Source organism: Acartia tonsa, chromosome 6, assembly GCF_053477335.1.
Source record: "Acartia tonsa isolate MP-2025a chromosome 6, ASM5347733v1, whole genome shotgun sequence".
Taxonomy (NCBI): Eukaryota; Metazoa; Arthropoda; class Copepoda; order Calanoida; family Acartiidae; genus Acartia; species Acartia tonsa.
Window position 1 is genome coordinate 52,218,931 of NC_137265.1, and position 20,584 is coordinate 52,239,514.

At 29.7% G+C, this 20,584-nt stretch overlaps 1 protein-coding gene and 1 long non-coding RNA gene across 3 annotated transcripts; one reads left to right on the plus strand and one right to left on the minus strand.

Annotated features, from left to right (window-relative positions):
* Positions 1-637: 637 nt before the first annotated feature.
* On the plus strand, positions 638-2,435 carry LOC145323422 (uncharacterized). Of its 2 annotated transcripts, XM_080165836.1 has the most exons (6): positions 638-860; positions 1,253-1,293; positions 1,531-1,592; positions 1,763-1,828; positions 1,953-1,988; positions 2,185-2,433. In XM_080165836.1, the coding sequence occupies exons 1-6, from the start codon at positions 646-648 to the stop codon at positions 2,194-2,196; spliced, it is 432 nt and encodes a 143-aa protein (XP_080021962.1). In that variant the 5' UTR covers positions 638-645; the 3' UTR covers positions 2,197-2,433. The 2 variants fall into 2 exon arrangements, with proteins under 2 accessions (XP_080021962.1, XP_080021963.1); XM_080165837.1 differs by lacking the exon at positions 1,953-1,988 and having other exon boundaries at positions 2,185-2,435.
* A 4,395-nt stretch (positions 2,436-6,830) lies between these two features.
* On the minus strand, positions 6,831-17,199 carry LOC145323423 (uncharacterized). Its single transcript, XR_013880967.1, has 3 exons — positions 17,078-17,199; positions 8,733-8,852; positions 6,831-7,255 (listed from the first exon to the last, which is right to left on the minus strand). It is a non-coding gene; the product is annotated as an uncharacterized LOC145323423 (long non-coding RNA).
* Between the last annotated feature and the right edge of the window lie 3,385 nt (positions 17,200-20,584).

The window sequence follows — 20,584 nt, forward strand, 5'->3', positions numbered from 1 at the left end:
TTAAACAACAACAATGCAGGGAATCATTACAATGAGGTCGACTTTTGAGAAGTTAAAAAAAAATATATGTCGCCTGTAGATTAGTGATACATATTTAGTAAAAAAAAATCAATTTATTAGGCTAATACAAAGTATTGTCAAAGTTAGATCCAAAATAAAAGTGAAGTATTGTTTATTTTTATTGTAGATTAATTTAAATATTTTAAAAAATTGTGGTGTGGAAATTGTTGTTAGCCTAATAAGTTGGTTCATATTAATGAAAAAAAAAATATTGATTAAGGCGATGTTATATTCGTAGTATTTTAGTAGAATTATATACAAAAATTAAAAAAAAATTACCTGTGTGTGTTCTAAATTGTAGGCAAATCTCTTTGTAGTTAAAAATAACTATCAAGTTATTGATATCAGTCTATTTTTACTATTCTTTTTCTTAGGAAGAATTTTAACTTCAGTTTTGTAAATATTTTATAGAACTATTTTCACTTAGGTGTTTTAAAAACACTTATTCTTTTTTTTTAAAAAGTATTCACTGTTTGTTCAATATTAATATGTCTTAATATTTGTAGTAGTATACTTTTAATTCACTTTTTCCTTTTGCACTTTTTAACTTGTGATTGTGGGATTAATTATTAACTTTTCAGAAAAATGGATATTCTGTCAATTATGAGGTCATATCATAGTCAGCAAGGAACTGCTGGCATTGAGGAGTCCGATGAGATGTCTGATGCTGGAGGGCCGAGGGGGGGGCTGGAGGAAGGAGCCGGAGGAGAGTACAGTGTCAATGGGGGAAGTGCCAATGGTGTCAGCGTGCAGATAGTCATGGGGGGCGGTGGATTCCTTGCTGTGGTCTGCCTTTTTTGGTGAGTGTAATATTTTAATATGGGGGTTGGTTAGTTTGGGGGTAGAGGAAAAACGTATCAAGGGGTTGTTTGACTGTAAAATTGAATGTTGCAATTTTTGTATTTTTTGGCACAAAGAAAGGAATGTTTTTTAGATTTACAAGATCAAGGGTTAGTTTGTTTTCTGGGAAGGACACGGTTTGCTTTATGATTCCATTTCTTATGACGTCATGTTCTAAAGTTAGATGGCATAGGAATTTCTCATCAAAAATAATGTCTATGTAAGTTTCTAGCTTTGTATGTCCAGGAAGTAGGGTAAACTCGATTAGGTTGATTAAAAAGTAATCGTGTTTTGTTTGATTGATTTTAAAGTATTTATTTGCTTCAATAATTAACTCGAACATTTGTCCTAGGTTGGTGAGATGGCTGATCAAACAATGGCGCCGGGACCAAGGTTAGTATTAAACTTGGAAGGGGAAAGGGCTATCTATACCTAGGAAGAATTTTTTGTACAGATACTTTGCTAACTTTACCACCCCGTAGGTATAGAATAAAATAGATGAAATGAGGGTGCTTAAAAGTATTAATATAACTGGGATACAGAAAAATAGCGTTATTAGTATTCCAATTAATTGGGTGGGGTTCCAGTTTGATTGTGTATTCACTATTTTCATGGGTATTTTTGTTTCAGTGCAGGGTGGAGGATCTGAGATGGTAGCTGGTCAGGTTTTGGCTGGTGGCGAGTCAATGCAGGTACATTTTTTTTTTTATATATTCTGCAAAAGGAAGGTAGGTTTAGATATCACTGGTTAAAAAAGTAAAAAAAAAATTAAGTGTAGAGAAGGGAAAATTATTTACAATTTTAATTTCAACATTTAGTGATAGAGAAAAAAAATTTTTTTTATAATAATATTATGTTTTAGCTGGAGGATGCCGGAAGGAGATTGGATCTGGTTGACTCTAAGCCGCCGGTTGGCATGGTCAGAAAGGTGAATATTTTTTATAAAAAGTTTAAGGAAAGAAAAATATCATTAGGTGGGTACAATTTTGTGTTTAAAAACGATAAAAAAACTATAATTGCTTACAAATCTAAGATCTATATATATTTTTTAGAGACTTTTGGATCTTCAGCCGAAGAAAATTGACTTTGTAAGTTATTTCTTTACTTTAAATATTAGGAGGGGGGGGGGGTTAAACTTTTACTTAAGGTTGCAATTTATAACTTTGAAGCAGATAACTGTATCGTAGTTAGTTAGGTATAACTTTAAACTTTTAAATAGGGAGAAAAAAAGGAAAGTATTATATTATTGTATAAAAGGTTATTTTTTATATAAAACTATTTCAGGAGGAGGTTTAAAATCGAAGATGGGAGAAAATCATTGCTTCAAGAAGAAAAAATACATTCGGACTTAAAAAAAAGACATAAATTAGTGAGAAAAAAAATATTTTACTTTCTTTCTTTTTCAAAATTTAAATTTAGGAAAAAACATTAGAATAAGTAAAATTAATATGTAGAAGCGATGATTTTTTTTATTAAGTATGAAAAGTTAAATAGGTAGGGATTGTTGAAGTATAAACCGGAATTAAAAAACTTTTTTAGAGTGTAACAACTAAGTTAGGCGGGGGGGGGGAATTTTACGGGTAGCATTGAATAACTCAAAATTAAGTAGGGAAAAAAAAAAGGGGGGGCTAAATCTTTGTAGAATGAAAAACCATTTATGGAGGGTTGGAGTTAGGGGAAAAATTATATAATGGTTCTATTGGTTGGGGAAAGAAAGTAGGTGGGATTTAGTTATGTTAGCTGGTATATTTCAATATTGTCCGGGAAAAGTTAGGAGGGGGGGGGGGTGGGGTGAAATTTTACGTGCGCGGAAAAAATAATATTATTTTGAGGGGGGGGAATTTTTAGATTTGCGAGGGAAAGAAAAGAAAACATATTTTAAGAGGGGGGGGGGGGGTTAAGTTTTTAGGCTGAAATTTGAATAAAATCTTAAACTTTTATTTGCGAGGAAATATAAAAGTATTAATTTAAGAAGGGTGGGGGGGGTTGTTAAGTTTCTCGATTAAAATCTTAAATCATTCTTAAAGTTCTCATTGCGAGGAGCAAGGAAGAAAATATAATTTTAAAGAGGGGGGGGGGGTGTTTTAAGTTTCGGTTAAAAAACTTCAATAAATCTTAAGTTTTATTGTGAGAAGCAAAGAAAGTATTAATCTTATGAAAACAGGAAAGGTCTAAATTTTTGGTAAAAACTTGAAAAACTTTAAGTTCTACTTGCGAGGAGCAAGAAATTAATAAGTTTAAGGGGTGGGGGTTTAAATTTTTGGTCAAAAACTTTAACAATTCTAATCGTTTATTTGCGAGGAGCAAAGAAAGTATTAATTTTACGAAAACAGGATAGGTTGTTAAGTTTTCGGTTAAATCTTCTAAAACTTAAAGTTCTACTTGCGAGGAGCAAGAAATTTAATAAATTTAAGGAGGGGGGGGTTTAAAATTTCGGTCAAAAAACTTCAACAATTCTTATCGTTTATTTGCCAGGAGTAAGAAAGGTATTTTAAGAGAAAAGGTTGGACTAAAATTTTTCTTTTATGCAAAATTCTTTATTCCGAAGATAAAATCTTTGGAGAAAAGTTCTTACATTCTTAAATTGAAAAGAAAATAGTTAAAATACCATCGGCGTTTAAGAATATATATGTTAAAGTAAACTAAAAGGTAAAGAAGTTATCTTAGCTATTTGTAAAAGTAAACAATTCTTGTTATTCAAAATTTAAGATTGGATTTCTTCGAGAAACGAGGTTAATAAGTAGGTTAGGATTAAAAATAAAAAATGGTTAATTTAAGGATTAATCATAAAGTTTGGTAATGTATTATTAGAAACTTAACTATAGTATTTAAGTTTTTTAAGATATGCGAGGAGAAAGAAAGATGGCGTAAGGGGTAGGTACTTAAAAAATTTGGGTTTAAACGGATAAAGGAAAAAATAAAGGAATCGTTATTGCGTAAAATAGCGCGAATAGGGGGTAGGACTTAAATTTGAAATTTTTAAAATACTTTAAGTTTTAAATTTATTTTGCGTAAAAAGGAATGTATATATTTGGAGCTATGATTTCTCGAGGAGATCCATTCAAGATTATTGATTATGTATCTAGTAAAAAAAACTAAAAAAAGTTGTAATTTTAAAGTTGTGCTGCTAAAGATATATGAATTAGAAACTTGAAGCGTTATTACTTAACTATGGGCTTAAGGATTAAAAAAAGCTTAAGTTTAAAGATATTATGTATTATGTTATTACTGTTCCTTATGTTAAAAGGTATCTCGATTTTTGTCAATTTATATGGAGTGTTAATAATGAAAAGATGCCATTTTTTGCAAAAAAAAATTTCATATTTTAAGTAAAAAAAAATGAGCTCACATTTGCTAAATGAGTTGTAAGATAATCGTATATTTATAATGGTTTGAGGGTTAAAAGATGAAGTGCTTTGTATTTAGAAATTTATGGCTGTCATTATAGAAAATCACCGTTGTAAAGTGATAAATATCGAGATTATGTCTAAATATTGCTCAACAAGGAAGAGAAAATCCTAGAAAAAGGTGCAATTTTTTGAAAATAAAAGATCTTAATAAAGTTTTACTGTAAAAAATTGTAAATATTCGAATTAAAAGTTGTTAAGTTTATCTGTACAAAAGATTTTTTAAAAAATTTAAAACCAATTTTAACGAAATTTTGAAATTAAAGAGAGTTTTATGTATAGTTTTTTAAAATTTTTGGACTTATTTGAGCAGGCTTTGTTAAAATATTATGTTTTTATCTGAAACTTTTGTAATTTTATTACCATATTCGTGACATATTTTAAAGGTATTTCGAGTTAAAATAAGTTATATTAGTATTTCAACTATTTAGATAAAAGAAACTGTACCTGATGAAGGAAATTTTATGTAAAAAAAGTGATATTTGTAAAGAATTTGTATGAAAATTAAAAAATAAAAGTGTTTTAAAAGTTGATTGCTTTCATTTCCTTATTTTATGTTAAATGTAATAAAGTCAAAATTTAAGGTGAAAAAATGATTGAAAGAAGAACTTTAAAAAAAATTGTAGGATGAAGATTTTTTAAAGTTTTAGCTAATCTTTTGTCAAATATTGTCGGGGACAGAGCTGTGCATTAATTAAAAGGAAAAGTTCTTAAAAAATTCTCATGCATTTGAAAAATTTGAAATTTGTTTCAGGCTAGAGGCGTACGAAAAGGGTTGGTCCGTCAAAAATCTTGGCTGATTAGAAATATCATTCTTGGGTTCCAAGAATGATAATTTAACTGCCAATATGTTTTAAGGAAAGGACCCTGGTTTATTCGGTTCCGATTTCCTTTTAGAAAAATGAAAGCTCAGCAATGTAACCTATTATATTCTTAATTTTGATTGAAAATCTGTTTCTTAAGATCTCGTAAACTGATTTTGAAATGATGCAATTAAATTTAAAAACAAAAATTGAAATGAGATGTAACATCCTTCTCATTTAAAAATTTTTTTTTGAAATTAAAAATTCGTACTGAATAAAATTTTTTTTGAAAATTTGTCCCAATTAGGTACAAGTGTAACAATATGGTGTTTAGATTAAGCTATAAATTTAAAGTCGAGACCATTTGTGGGTTAGGGCATTTAGAGAACAATAGGGTGGGGAGGGGTCGTAAAATTTGGTTTGCAAATAAAGGGGAGGTATTTGAACTTGTCACTTGGTTAATGGTTCAAGACCACAAAATGGTTCTATGGCACGAGGTAATAAAAGGAAAGAAAAGGAGGGGTTCAGAAATGGGGAAGGATCGTAAAATATGTTATGTATTGATGTTATAAAATTGGAGTATATTTGGTTAATATTTTGCGTATTAAGATTTTTTAATGGGGTTGCCATTAATTTTAATATCCAAGATAAATGTAGTAAGAGATCCTATAAAGATTGTACATAAAATGTTCTAGAAAAGGAAAAAAAATTGGAAAGGGGGGGGGAAAATGACATCTGCTTACTGTCATTTGTTGTATAATGATTAGGGTTTAGAAAAGTCTGTTATTTTAACATTAATCCTGCGAGAATAGATGAAATATCGATAATATTTAAATGGTATCTCAGCTTATAATTAGGGATAATTTTAAAGATAATTTGAGAGCTTAAGAAAAATGTAATATGAAAATGCAAACAAAAAAAATAAATTAGGTGTGCTTTAAAAAGCTTAGATTTCGTAAAAAATTTAAAAAGGTAAACAATGAAAATTGGTGGGGAAAGCTATGGGGAATTTTCAGTATAGGGTTTGTAATTGTAAAAAAAAAAGATAAAAAGAAATGGTAAGTTCAATATTTAATCTTGTGGAAGTTAATAGATTAGAAAAAGCGTGTTCTATAATACTTAGGAGCAAGAATTAAGAAGGAAATTTTAAAATTAAGGAAAAAGGTAAGATCTTAAAAATGTTTATTTATCCTTGTGGATTGGATGGTTTAGAATCAAATATCGCGTGCTTTAATTTGAATTGGTGGAGAAGATAAAAATTAGTGCAAAAGTTGATGTTCTATAGAGATTAGAATCATTCACTTGTGTTTAAGGAAAAACTGGATTAAAAGGAAATAGTGTAAGATAACGAATTTTGGCATGTTATATACAGTTTATAATCAATTATTCAATATTTGAATTGGTTGGCAAGATAAAACTAAAAGGATGATGAAAACTAAATGATTTTGGAAAAATTTTAGGTGGTTTGGTAGAAAAAATACGAAATTAGAAAGGTCAGGAATTAAAATTAAAAGCGTGTTCTATAGAGTTTAGAATCAAAAGAAAAATGCTGAAAAACTATCAAAACAAATTGGAAGGTTCATTAAGTCTTTACGAAATTTAAAAATCATTTATGAGATGTTTGTATTGAATTGGTGGAGCTATGTAAAACTTTTTTTAAAGAAATAAAGAAATTAGAATACACAAAATAATTATATTTTTCACACAATACAGTATTGGTTCATTAAGTCAGTTCATTTGCCATAAATCAAGGTCGTTTTTAATACTATTACAAGTAAAGGTGTCAGAGAATAATTTTAAATCAAAACCAAATTTTTGCCTTTCTAATAATGTCATGGAATCAAAAAAATGATAGAAAATGTAAAAAAAATAAGGAAATTGATTTTTTAAAATGAAGTTGAGTACTAAAGGGGAAAATTTTCGGGTTGGGAGTATTTGTTTATATATTGTTGCTGCACAAAGGATATTAGTCATGTAAATTATATCTTTATACTTTAAAATTATTTGTAGGTTAGGTCTTAAAATTTTATCTGTAAAATATTTTCTTTTGTCAGGAGACAAATGTTTAAACTTGAGTAGTATTCTTTCTATCATATTTTCTATGTCCATTAAGTTATTCTTGATGGCGTTGGTTATCTCAAACATCTAAAAAAAAGGTAGAATTATGTATGTGATCTTCTAACCATTTTAAGGATGTTCTGTTCCATAGGTACTAATTTACAACGAACTCTTATTTTTAAGTAAATTTGGCGTATTATGGCTAAAAGAAAGAGAAATATACCTACTGCTGCTATGTTGATCAAATTATCTAAGTACTCATTTTCAAAAATATCAGAAACTGACAAGCTATTATGATTTATTTGATCTTTATTCAATAAATAGTTTGTCATGAATTTAATTTGATCTTTAGAGAAGGAAGAATTCTTTATCATTTGTGGAGAAATACGACTGTATGTGACTGGACCTATAGATGAATCTACAAAAGATAGTTGGCCATTGAAAGATATATGTGCAGGTAAATCTTTGATTGATAGGGTTTGTCCTAATTGAGTATTTATGGTGTTTAAATTGGCTTGAGTAGTCTTATACAATAATATTCCTTCGTTGGTAGGGACGAAGGATTTTGAAGGGCTATATTGAAATTCACAAAATTCTAAGGTATCATTAAAATTTTCTGTATTTAAAGCATTTAGACATTTATCAAGAGTTAACCTATCATTATGATTTAAAAGATTATCTGTTGGTTTGATAAATTTATGACTGGAGAGGTCTAAAAGATAGCCGTCTTTTAATCCAAAATTATTGTATATTATTGGCACTTGTTTGTTCCCAATCTTTTGGTTGTGATATTCAATCTTTTTAATATAAAAGGTGGGAGCGCCGTTATGACTAAAAGAGTTACTTATTTTAAAATCTGTTTTAGGATTGTTGTATTCTAAAGTTGAGATTGCGTCTGCCAATCTATCAGTTATGATGTTTTGTTTGGCGAGCTTTATTGCTTGATAGAAAGAATCCAGGTTAGCATATAAGGCATTTAAAGTTTCTTGGAGAAACCTAAACTGTATGATTGCCCCTGAAAATTTTTGAGGGTCAGCTTTAAATGAGTCCCAATCCGTAGCTTGGTCAAAACTAGTTTTTACTACTGATGTTAGATAATGTACAGCTCCTATTGTGTTATTAACAAATTTTGGAGAAATTTCAAAATTTGTAGCTAGATGAGCAGGCGAGGGTAGGGAGGGGGTAAAAAATCCTGGCAAATCTAAGATTTTTTGGTTTATTTGCCAAATTTTCTGAATTTCTGTATTTAGAATTGATAAATGTATATAGAATTCATTTTTAACTAATGAATCATATTCTACATGTACTTCTGTTGGCATGGGAAATTTTGTATTTGTATGGTTGTAAGTCCTATCTACTGCTTTAGTAATCCTATCTATATCAGGTAGTTTACAGGTTAAAGCAATGATTGTTTCAAATTGATAATCATAAAAATTTGTTTGAACAGTATCTCCATAGAAAAATTGTAAAGAAGGTAGCGAAGGTAGAAAGGTTAAAATAAAAATTAAACTAATAAGCATTATGAATCAAAAGTTTTAACTTGAATATCAGTATTAAAATTTACCTTTTTGTTTTGATTTTGTGATTTTTTATAGGCTGATCTTGTCACAATCTGTCTGTCCTCGTCGAAGTTGTCCTCAGGTGGATCTACAAGTTCAACAGGTACTACTCCTTCCTCTATCTCCTGAACAATAGCAGATTCATCATCAATAGTCTCTTCCGGTGTGTTAAAAATTTCTTCAAGAACTATTTCATCTGAAGATAAAAGTGCATCTAATTCTGCTTTATTAATTTCTTCGAATTTTTTAGAGCAAATTTGTTTTACTGAAGGGGGGAGGGGGTCAAATAGGGGGTCTGAGGGAATGTATTTTTTTATCTCATTTCTATTTCTTCTCAACTGCTTATCGTCTATACTAGAAATAGATCTTACTACTACAGCCCTGGGGGGGAGTTGTATAATGACAAATGGAGTTTTGTAGTATGTTGTCTTAAGGGGACGTGTAGAACCCAAGATTTTAGATCTATCAACAACAAAAACAATATCTCCAACTTTATATTCTCTCGTTACTCTGTTCTTATTTTTATATCCTGTTCTATCTGCATTATCTTTTGCAATTTTTAATTGAGCTTCTTTCCATATATTCTGTAACAACTCATGTTTTTGTTTTATTTGATCAATATGTATATGAGCATTTGGGTGTATTTTTGGTAAATTATCTGATAAAAGTGTATTTTCAGAGAGATGGCAACCTGGACCGAAAATCAATTCTGCTGGAGAGAAACCTGTTTTATTTATTTTTGAGGTATTATGCAATAGACTGACTGAACAGCATAAGAAGGACCAATTGAATGATGGACTGATGGCCAAAACTTTTTTGAAGTAAGTTTTGAAGAGACCGACGTATCTCTCTATCCCTCCATGGGAATATCCTGAAAAGGCTGAAGAATAGAACATTCTACATTTTAAGAAAGCTAAGGTTGAGATTGTCTTTTTTGATACAAAGAAAGGGGCATTATCCGCAAGGATAGATCTTGGGTGCCAAAATTGCATTATAAAACTTTCAAAAATATGTAGAAACTCGTCAGAGGTCTTATTGACGATAGGAAAGCAATTTATGAAATTTGTAGCTGGACATTTTACAATTAAGATGTGTACAAATCCACTCGAGCTTGGAAGACTCTCTATTAAATCCATATGTAAAATTTCTCCCGCCTGGTTACTAATAGGGTAGAAACCTAATTTTTCATTTCTGCTATAATGATTTACTAATTGGCAAGCGTAACAAGTTTTTGTAAACTTATGAACATATTCTTTCAGGAGAGGATGATGGTAATTCTGGAGATTAAGCAACATCTTATCTTTGCCTGAATGGTTGGTAGCAAGGTGAGAAGAAGCTATATAGGCATATAACAATTTAGAAGGAATAAAAAGTTTTGGAATGTCATCTTTGTCTACATAATACAAAAGAGAGTTTTTAATTGTGTATTTATTATTATTATGTGTGTAAATATCTTGTGTTAGAGCTTGTATGTAAATGTCTTTGTATTCTTCTTTTTGATATTCTATGATTTTTTGGGTAGTCAGGACCTTTTCCAAATCTTTTAATGGTTGAAAGATTGTAGTTAAATTTTGAATTATCTTATTGTAAGAAAGATTTGAACCCAAAACTTTTTTACTCAGCTTTCTTTCTTTAAAGTCTTTTTCAAATTTTTCTTTAGAAATTTCTGATAATAAATTAATGTGAGCCTCAGGAATAGAGTATGCTGTAATGTTATTAATAGATAATGGTTTTTCAGGTTTTTGTGGTTTTCCATAGACAACAAATTCTGGGTGCTTCGCAACCCAATCTGCCCAGTCCCCGATGGACATTTCAAGGGCTGGCATATGGTCATCCAGGCTGTCTTTAACATAGAGGGGTAATTGAATTTTCTTTCTTTCACATTTTGGAACATGAAATCTACGTGATAAGTAGTCTGCTGGGTTATTTTTAGAGCTGAGAAAACCTAGTGTAACTGTAGAATGGTCATTTCTAACTATTAAACCCCATCTTTTCATTTTTTTACATGATTTTGTAACACCTTCATCATACATCCATAATACTGTCTTATTATCCACAAGAGCAAGGGTGGGATCATATCCACGGAGATGCTCCGTAGCATGTAAGGCTTCTAGAAGAGCATTGAGCTCTAGAGTGTAAATAGCATTACTTTCGACAGGGGGGGGGATGGACTTTGTGTGATATGCTATGATTTCAAAAGTACCCCTATGTTTCTTAAAGGGAGTGTGAACGTAAAAATTTCTCATCTGATTATCAAATCTTAACATTTACTAAGCACATTTCACTACACTGATCAACTAAAAATGTCCTATTCACAAAAATATCCAGAAATAATGCCTTGATTTTATGGTATTTTGAGAGGGAAAATGGAAAAAACAGGGAAAATCTGAACGTTTTTGTTTCTTATAATGTTTGTAGGGATATTTAACTTGTCATATATAGTTGAAACAATTTACTTACTGTTAAGGATTTATTTTATGCTATAAAATTGCCAATTCGTTTTTTTATAACGTAGTAATTAGGTAATAAAGACATATTTTAAATTCGTATTATTGACAAAAAAATACCTCACTGTCTACAAAGGGTTGAATCTCATAGGTTATATAAAATAATAATATCCTTTTTTATTGTGTTGAACAATAAATAACCCACTTTGGAGAATTAGTTTACACTTTTATCAGACTGTTTATAAAGAAATATTGCGTCTTTATTATTTACAAATTTGTAATTAAAGGTGGGCGAGAGATGGGCCATTTAAAGTTAATTGGATACTAATAAAAAACCTGTTTCTGGCTTTGTTATTGTATTTGGTTTTCAATAAAAAAATATTGCTTATTTTATCAATTTCTAAGTAACTATACATTGGATTAAAGCAAGGATTATGTTAAAAGTCAGCTTAACTGTTAGGAAAAATCTAGAACTATGTGAAAAAGTTTAATTTTAGCTATAATGGGAGAAAAAAGCAATTTAATGCACATTTTATATAATACGGAAAATTTCTTCCTTTCCCCGTAACTTATAAAAATCGTCGGAAAAAGCCGTTTTTTTAAGCAAACAAAAGCGCGTTTTGCTCTATCTGTGAGATATTATGAATGAGATAATGTTAAGATTTGATATTAAGATGAGAAAAATTTACGTTCACAGTCCCTTTAAGTTGGTATTCTGGAAATGTTACAGTAATAGCAGGTCTTACAATTAAATTACCATCATTTTTATAGAGCAGAAAAATGAGTGGTGTAGCACTTTTGAGTTTAGGTGCATTAAAGATAATTTGTCTTTGATCTTTAAAATCATCTGTTGAATTTATAAGAACGACTGACTTATAAAGTACTCTGGCTAAAGCATCAAAAACGTTTAAATCATTATCAATGTGAATAATTCCATTTTCCATATTTTTAATCAAATCTTTCATCATATGGCGGTTTGACATGTATGTGTTTTCTAAAATCTGTGGATGAAGTATGTGGTCCTTAATATAGGTTGTCATTTTCTTACATAGAGTTTTAAAATCTGTTGGACAATTTGAGACTTTTAGAATTAACTTAAGACTTTGACTAAAAGAATTTTTAAAGTCATCTCCATACCCCAAGGTTTTATCCTGTAAATATTCATGTTTAGGTGGTTGAGATGTATTCAGGTCAGCTAGATATTCTTTATGTGTTTGATTTGGTTTTGGATAAAAAATAGGTTTGTATGGAAGTTTTAAGTCAAAAATTATTCTATGAGTTTTATCATCCATGTTTAAATATTCTGGAATTTTTGCTTTAGGGTGTTTTGCTTGAATAATTTGGGCTAAAACGCAGCTATACTGCGATCCTGTTGCGCTGGCTGCGTCGGTCATAAGGACTTTGGGTACTCCAGCTTGAACAATTTTTGAGTAGAGAGGGGCTGAAGATAAAGATTTGTTAATTCCAAAAATGACATTTTTATGTAAATCTGTCATAATGAATTTTGTTTTGCTGCTAGTAAGAGCTGTTAAATGTTTAACATCTTTAAAAGTGTCAAAACCTAAAACTTCTCTGAAAGAATTTAGCATGCCTAAATATGATTGCATAGTTTCCATAGAAGTAGGCATGGGTGCTTGCAATACTTTTTCAACCCGCTTAGGGTCGGCTTGAACAAAGTTATTGCAAACATACCAGCCGAGGATATTTATCTTATTTTTGCAAAATGAAGCTTTTTCTATTGAAATTTTGCACTTATGAAAGGCAAGTCTGGAAACTATTTTTTCAACACAATTAAAGTGAAATTTTATGCTTTCTTCGTAATTTTCTTTTGCAGGTGTGAAACAGATTATATCGTCATAATAAGTTTCACAGAAATCCAGGTAGTCTGGCAGCATTAAAGGATATCCATTTTCATCAAAGATTATTTTATTATTTTCATCTTTACTTGGACAATGATTTAGAATCATATCTGTGAAGCGAGCCAAGATTGCTGGAGAAGAGGCAAGACCTGTGCATAAAGAATTCATCTGATAGGCTCCAATTTGTGTGGCAAACTGAGTATACTTTCTGCAGTCTGGATGGATACTGATGGAGTTAAAAGCATTTTTCAAATCAATTACTGAATAAAAGGAGGCATTTCTCAGTTTTTTAAGGATTGAACTTATGGTTGGAATGAGTGGAGGTTCTATTGTTATGAGTTCATTTAGCAGTTTGTAATTAACAACTAACCTAGCAGCTTGATTTTTATTTGCTTTGGATATTAAGAAGCAAGGAGATGCAAATTGACTTAGTTCAGAACCGCTGGTACTGGCCTTTGAAACTATTCCAAGTTTCTCCAGAATTCTAAGGATTTCGCGTAATTGCTGAACTTCCATTGGAGCTAAATAATAGCATTTTCTAGTTTTAGGAAGAGTGACATGAGGTTTAAGAGTTATTCTATAAAAACCAAGAGTGTCGCTGATTTTTCCTGCATCTAAAGGATGCAAGGAAATTATTTGTGGATATTTATCTATGAATAGATCTTTAATGTATGGCCAAGCCTGGCTATCATAATTTTTTTCTTGTATTATATCTGAGGCATTTTCATAATAATTTGAAGGAATTGAAAAACCAGAAGGTTGTAAATCCTCAGGTACAATATCTTTTGTAATTGGTTTAAAACCTAATTGAATGGTTTCATTTTCATCAATAAAAGAATCTTCTTGTTCTTTACTTAAAGTTATGGATGATTCCTCTATATAATCTCTTTCTTCAGACAAGCTATATTTAGGATTATCTACATCGTTATTAATAGCATCAGGATTTCCTATTGTATCGCCAAAATTAAAATCTAGATTAAAAATCTTCTGGTTAACATTAGCAAACTTAATTTTATCATCTATGTTTTTCAGAAGAGTTATTTCACCTACTGGGACAATGGAGGGATTAAGAAAAGATACTTCATGGAGCAAATTCACTTTATTTTCCAGGTAAGAATTTATAGATATGTGGTTTATTTGAGTTATTTCCTGGCTGGGTTCAATAAAATCTACGTATCCCTGAATTACGCCACTGTAAGATTTGGTTCCTACATTTTGTAATTTTGCTAAAACTGACATTTTATTTCTATATCTTTGAACAAGACTGATGGAGGGAAAAATTATAATATCAAATTGATTAGCATATGGGATATGATCTTGTGTTATAATTACTTCATCATTTTCTAAAAATTTACTTGCAGGAGAAAGCTGGAAATAAATTTCTGTCAATTCTTTTGGCTTTAAATCATTAATGAAAACATGAGCTATATTAAGGGTTTCATCAGTTTCAAAAAAGCTAGGAATTTCTCTTTCTAAACCACATTTCTCCATTCTGTATATTACTGGTTGCATATCATTATTGATTTTTAAACTTTTAATAAGAAGGTTTAAATTAAGAAAATCGCTTAAAGAGAAAATTACTGGTTGTTTACATTTAAATCTTGATTGAAATTTAACTATATACAATTTAACAATTTGGGGTTTGTCTTTTTGAGCAAATTTGATGTTAAAATTGATTGTCCCTAATATAGGTATATTGTGCCCAGTATAAGACTTTAAACTAATTTCTGTAGGTTGAATAAGTTGAGACCAATCATCATTATCTATGTAAGGAAACAAATCTCTTAGATATGCAAAAGAACAGATAGATAAGTCGGCCCCAGAATCAATCATTGTAGTACAACTTCTGTAATCCTTAAAATTTAAATCCACTAAAAGTGGTACATAAAGTTTACGTCCAAATTGAGAATTAAGATTTATAAAATAAAGTTGATGCTTGTCTTTTTGGAGATTATTTAAAGAAATCATATTTAATTGCTATGCTGAACTTATACGTGATTTATATTCCTTATTCATGGCTCTCATGTCATAGATTCTATGCTTTCCTTCTTTTTTGGCCTGAATAAAAGCTGGCCTACGAAAACATAAATCTTCTGGATGGTGTAATATTTGTTTATTGTGTGATGCTCGTAAGCAAATTGAGCAAGGATAAGGGGTAGGTGGTTGTATTTTTAATTTACCACAATCTAAACGCATTTTTTGGCATCGTGTTGAATCATGACCAGTGATTCCACACAAGGGGCATGTGATCTTAGGTTTGTTATCATCATTAGGCCTGTTATGATGATATTTAGGAGCCCCAAAATTTTCTATGAATTGGTCTCTCATTTGTTTAGATACATTTTGCGGATTATATTGGCCGTTCCTAAAATTTTGGCCAGATTGATTTCTTGAGCTAGCATAATTGTTATTGTTATTATTTCTGTAATTATTCTGATATCTTTGAACATTTTGATTAGAATTTTTATTATCATATCGTGATTTATTGTGCACATAAGGTGAACCATTTCTTTTATAATTATTATTATTATTATTGGAGTCTTTTCTGTAATATCTAGAATTATGAGGAGTCTCTGTTTTTAGAGAATTTATATAATGTTTATTATAATTAGGATAATCATGTGAAACTTGGAAATTGTCATAATGATTGTAATGAGAGTAATTGGATCCATGTTTATAGAGTCTAGAGTCAATGTCTAGATTGTTACTAAAATGCCTATTATTATAATTATAATTCTTATAGCTAGAGTGAGAATGATTATTTTTATACGTAGGCCTACGATTTTCATAATTTATATTATTAACTGAGTGTCTAGGGTTGTTATATCTGTTGTAATTTTGAGCTTTTGAATGTTTGTTAGATAAAGCTTGCTCTAACTGAAGATCTATGAGGTCAGAGTAAACTTTCAAGGATGTACTGAATTCTGCAAAAGAAGCATTTCGACCATATTGCGCACTACAGTCTTTTTCTGCCTTCAAAACGAATTCTTGACATTCACGAGGGAGCGCTTTTTTAAGAGCACTTATAACTTCTGTATTGAAACAAGCATTTCTGGAGGCTACATCATGTACTAAAGCCGCTCGGTTCCCTAACTCAAGTATGTCAGATTCAATGCTACTTAGGGTTGAATCTGAAGGTGGAATATATTTTAATAATAAATCTCTAGCTTTATAAGGACTAATACGTGTATCATATTTTTTAAATAAATTGGTATAGATATCACTAATAGGCAAATTTGAGGCGATCTGATCAGAAATAAATTGGTAAGGTTCACCTGTGAAACTTCTTTGTAAAAACTTTTTAAATTCTGCTAAAGATAATCCTACATCTTCTTGTGCATCATTTAGATTTGTTAAATGTTCAGCTATAGAAGGGGAAGATGGACTCTTTGGATTAAAGGGTCTTTTAGGAAAAACATTCTGGGCATAAGACCTTTTATATTCATTCCCAGGTAAGATATCTTCTGGAGAGAAAAATGATGGGGGAACAATAGTTTCCATAGTAGCGAATTTTTTGGAAGTAGCAAGATTTTTAATCAAATTATCTAATTGTTCTTTTTTCTCTCTAATTTCTTGTTCTACATGCAAATTTTGCTGGTGTTTAAGATCTTGATAATCATTACTTATTTCTTCAAGATCAAAATTGGGGGTAGGAATATCAGCTTTTTTACTTAAAGCTTTTGAAGTACTAGCTAGGTTTAAAAGTAATCTACCAATGGGATCTGCTAAAGTTTTACCCACATTTTCAGAAATATAATTGTTATGAACTTCATCTTCATGTATATTTAAATTATTATCCGGATTATTTGACTCCATATTTATGATTGAACCCGCTTGGGATGTCGGTCTAGAGGGGGATTTTTCTCCTCTTTTAAAAATACTTGTCATATTTTGACTTTATAAGGTTTATAATATGTTCAAAGGTTAAGAAGAATTGACGTATAAATTCAGCAAAACTTTTTAATAAGTCTAAATTAAAAATCGAGAGCGCAACTAAAGCAATTAAAGATATACAAATAATAAGAAATAATACTATACACTTACCTAAAATGTTGACTGTCTGTTTAGAAGGAGAACCAGGAGTGCAACCGAATGAACGGGACTCTTTAGACTGGATTGATGCAGTGGAATTTACCGGATCCGTTCGAGGCACAGGTCTCCTGAAACAAAAATAAGTTTATCACAAGTTTGTAGCACCAAGTTTATTATCACTAAATTTTACAAGTTTAGTGACAGACAAAGGAAAGTGTAAGATTATTCAGTGAAAGTCTAAAAAGATTTAAACTTAATAGCAAATTATTGTTATAATATCTAGAAGGAGAAAGATTAAAGGGAATCTTTGAGTAATATCTAGAGCAATGACGAAAATTTGAAAATCTTCGTTATGCTTTAAACTATTTAGGTTTAATTTGTAAACTAGATTCTTGGCTGTTAGTTTAGTGTCAATAGATGCAATTAAAAGTAATAAAAAGATAGTATAAAAGAGTCTTTTAGTTTTATATAGGACCAGTAAAGCTAAAAAGACTAAGTATATATCTAAAATGTCAATGGTGATTAGTAAAAAAAAGGTTCTATAGAAAGATAAGAAAAAATAACCTTAGGTGCCAGATTATTTAAGTATTCCTATGTTCTAATTCCTATCGGACAAGTTGCGCCACCTGTAGGATATTGGGAGTGACGCTCACTCCCTGTTACGTGTTTTCGGCTCTAAAACTCTATTTTTAAGGCCCGAACCTTAGATTTTGGATCAAGTCTAGTTCGCGAGAAAAGGTCTAAAACCGAAATTATCTATTTATATGTTAACAAACATCTATCCAATAGAATCCACGATAACAGTCCTTTAAAATGATTAACGTTGGTTCAATGTGATTTTAGCTAAAGTCCTACACTACGCCCAAAATACTATCTCCAATCCTATGAGACCGAAAAATAGCTGCCACTGGCAGTAGAATAAGATCCTCCCTCTAGCTAAAGTTAATTATAGAGTACTTTGACAAATTAGATTAATACCTTTTTATTAAAAAATATCTTTTAATTGATTTTTATCTTTTTATTCACTAAACTGGACTAAACTACACAATTACAATGATATTTAGACAATTAAATCAATGATAGTATCTTAAGTTTATATGTAATTAATATTTGGCACAATTTGCTTAGGACAATGATTTCAGAAAATATAAGTTCTGGGGTTTATAATTAAGTTGACAAATCACTATTCACAACACAAAACTTAAATCAATAATGACTAGATTGAGTACAAGATTCTTAACTTAGATTTAAAATGTTATTTAATAATATTAGCTGATGGTTTAAGATAATTTTACTTAGGAAATATGATAACTGGGGTTTACAAAATTAAATGATAAAGCACTACTCACAACTCCAAACTTATATCAGTAAAATGACTAGACAAAGAAAAACTAAAATCCTTATTTAAATTTGCTTATTAGTGGTTAAGGTCTTAAATTTACTAATTGGTTGAAAATCAACCAATGGTGTTATTTCTTAAGAAAATGAAATTAATTCTATTTATTTACTTTTAAGTTTAAGGCAAAATTATCTAAATGATTTATGATAAGATTAAAAAAAATAGTTTAAACTCCTGATTATTAGGTTAGTATAATGGAACTAATAACAGTGGATGTAACTCTCAAAATATTTAGATTAGTTTGTATGTTTTCATTCTGTGAAATAGAAAAGTACTTACTTCTAGATTATTCAATTTTCACTATAACTTAAAAGTTACATAAGACTTTTGTTCACTGAAAAAATCACCAACCCCCTGTCTATCACCAGAGCTTGGTTTTTAACAAGTAGTTGTTATCACTATGACCACTGCCTAAAGAGTGCTGGATTTCTTCCGAGATCTCATATTTATATGAAATTTGAACAGGGGGGTAACCAATGGTCACCTCTCTGTTGGGTAGGGTCATTTAGATTAATGTTTATTTGGGGTTATTATAGGTGTCATAAAGACACATTAATTCTTGAGAGGCTGTCACTGTTTATCTTTGGTCATTAATATAAATGAGCAATAATCTTAGTTTTTATGTGTCACAAGGAGATATTAATACCATTAATTCTTGGACAGTTTGACATTTATAATGGGGGTCACTTTAGATAATGGGTAAAATACCCATTATTATAATCAATTTTAGATAAATCTGACATCTATAATGAGATGTCATATTAATAAAAGCACAATATTTGGTTTTATGTTTATTAGTGCCCATTTATTCTAATACATTGTCACTGAGAGTTCATACCTCCCTTTTTGGGGGAGAGTGGATATCTTTGATTTTTGTTTTCACTTTTTTGGGGGGAAAACCCCTTTCCATTTCTTTACTTTTTAAGTATGAGAGAAGTCATTGACTTTTTGTATATTTGGTAGTTTATTACCCCATTATTTTATATAGTTACAATAACCATTTATTCTTATGATAATATCTTTTAGACATAGATTTTAGCTTAATAAACTTTTGCTTGCATAAGGAAAAGGTAAAAGATTTGAAAAAGTAAAGTCAAGGGTAAGGATTTTGAATATTTGTACAAAAAAAACTTATAAACAATTGAATACTAGTTATTACATAAGAGAATCTTTTTTGTTTAAAAACTGATGCATATTGGCTAGAATAAAATAAAGGGAGATTTGAGTTTTGAAAAGTTTAAAAACTTGTTAGTTATTTTTAGAAAGAGAAAACAAGATAGAAAAAAGATTTTACTTTTATGGATCATTTGTCATAAAATGTACTTGATCCCATGTTTATATAGAGAACAAAGATTAAACATTAAAAAGAGTGCTTTTTGCATTTCAAACAAGGACGAATAATTATACATAGAAATGTGGGCTTTTTCTTAAAAGTTCATAATTCTACAGGGTATTAAGGGGTGATTACATATTATTTACATATAGTGATTTATTAAGAAAAGCATACAGTTTTGATTTTGTCTTAACAATGACCATTTTAATTAGAAGACTTTTAAATATCAATTTCTGTCAATATGATACATATAGTAAATGATAGCTAATGGCAATTATTTTTTTTTTATTTTGCAAGACCTAAACTTATAAAAACAACTTCATTAATTATGTTACTTACAGTTACTTCTTTAAAAATCATTTGGGTACTATAATAGATATAAAAAACTGATAGCTAACTCCAATTAAATTTTTTTTCACAATAACCTTGTAAAAAAATATTTTTTGATCATCAATAATAATGTATAACAGCTTGACTTTTAAATACAAATTTTATTCTACAGTATCTATGCAGCATAACTTAATTCTAAATACTTTATCAATAAAAGTAGACTTTGATTTTGAAGAACAATTCAATTTAAAAAAATAATTTTTTATATAAAAATGTTAAATATTTAAATTCATGCTGATTTTTGTCTCTTGCTAAAAAATCCCTTTCAGTTTACTTTTAACATTCAGTTAAACTACAAGGTTAATCATGGTCCTATGGTGGTTTTAAGCAATTTTAAGAACGATTATATATTTGAGGGGATACTTTCCATTACCTCTTGGGGCTTAATTAAAATTTA

What these genes read in the sequence shown, in the direction of transcription:
- LOC145323422 (XM_080165836.1), top strand. Translation starts at nt 646, where the DNA reads ATGGATATTCTGTCAATTATGAGGTCATATCATAGTCAGCAAGGAACT. An exon ending in CTGGTGGCGAGTCAATGCAG is followed by an intron (nt 1,593 to 1,762) that starts GTACATTTTTTT and finishes ATTATGTTTTAG; the next exon opens with CTGGAGGATGCCGGAAGGAG. An exon ending in CGGTTGGCATGGTCAGAAAG is followed by an intron (nt 1,829 to 1,952) that starts GTGAATATTTTT and finishes TATATTTTTTAG; the next exon opens with AGACTTTTGGATCTTCAGCC.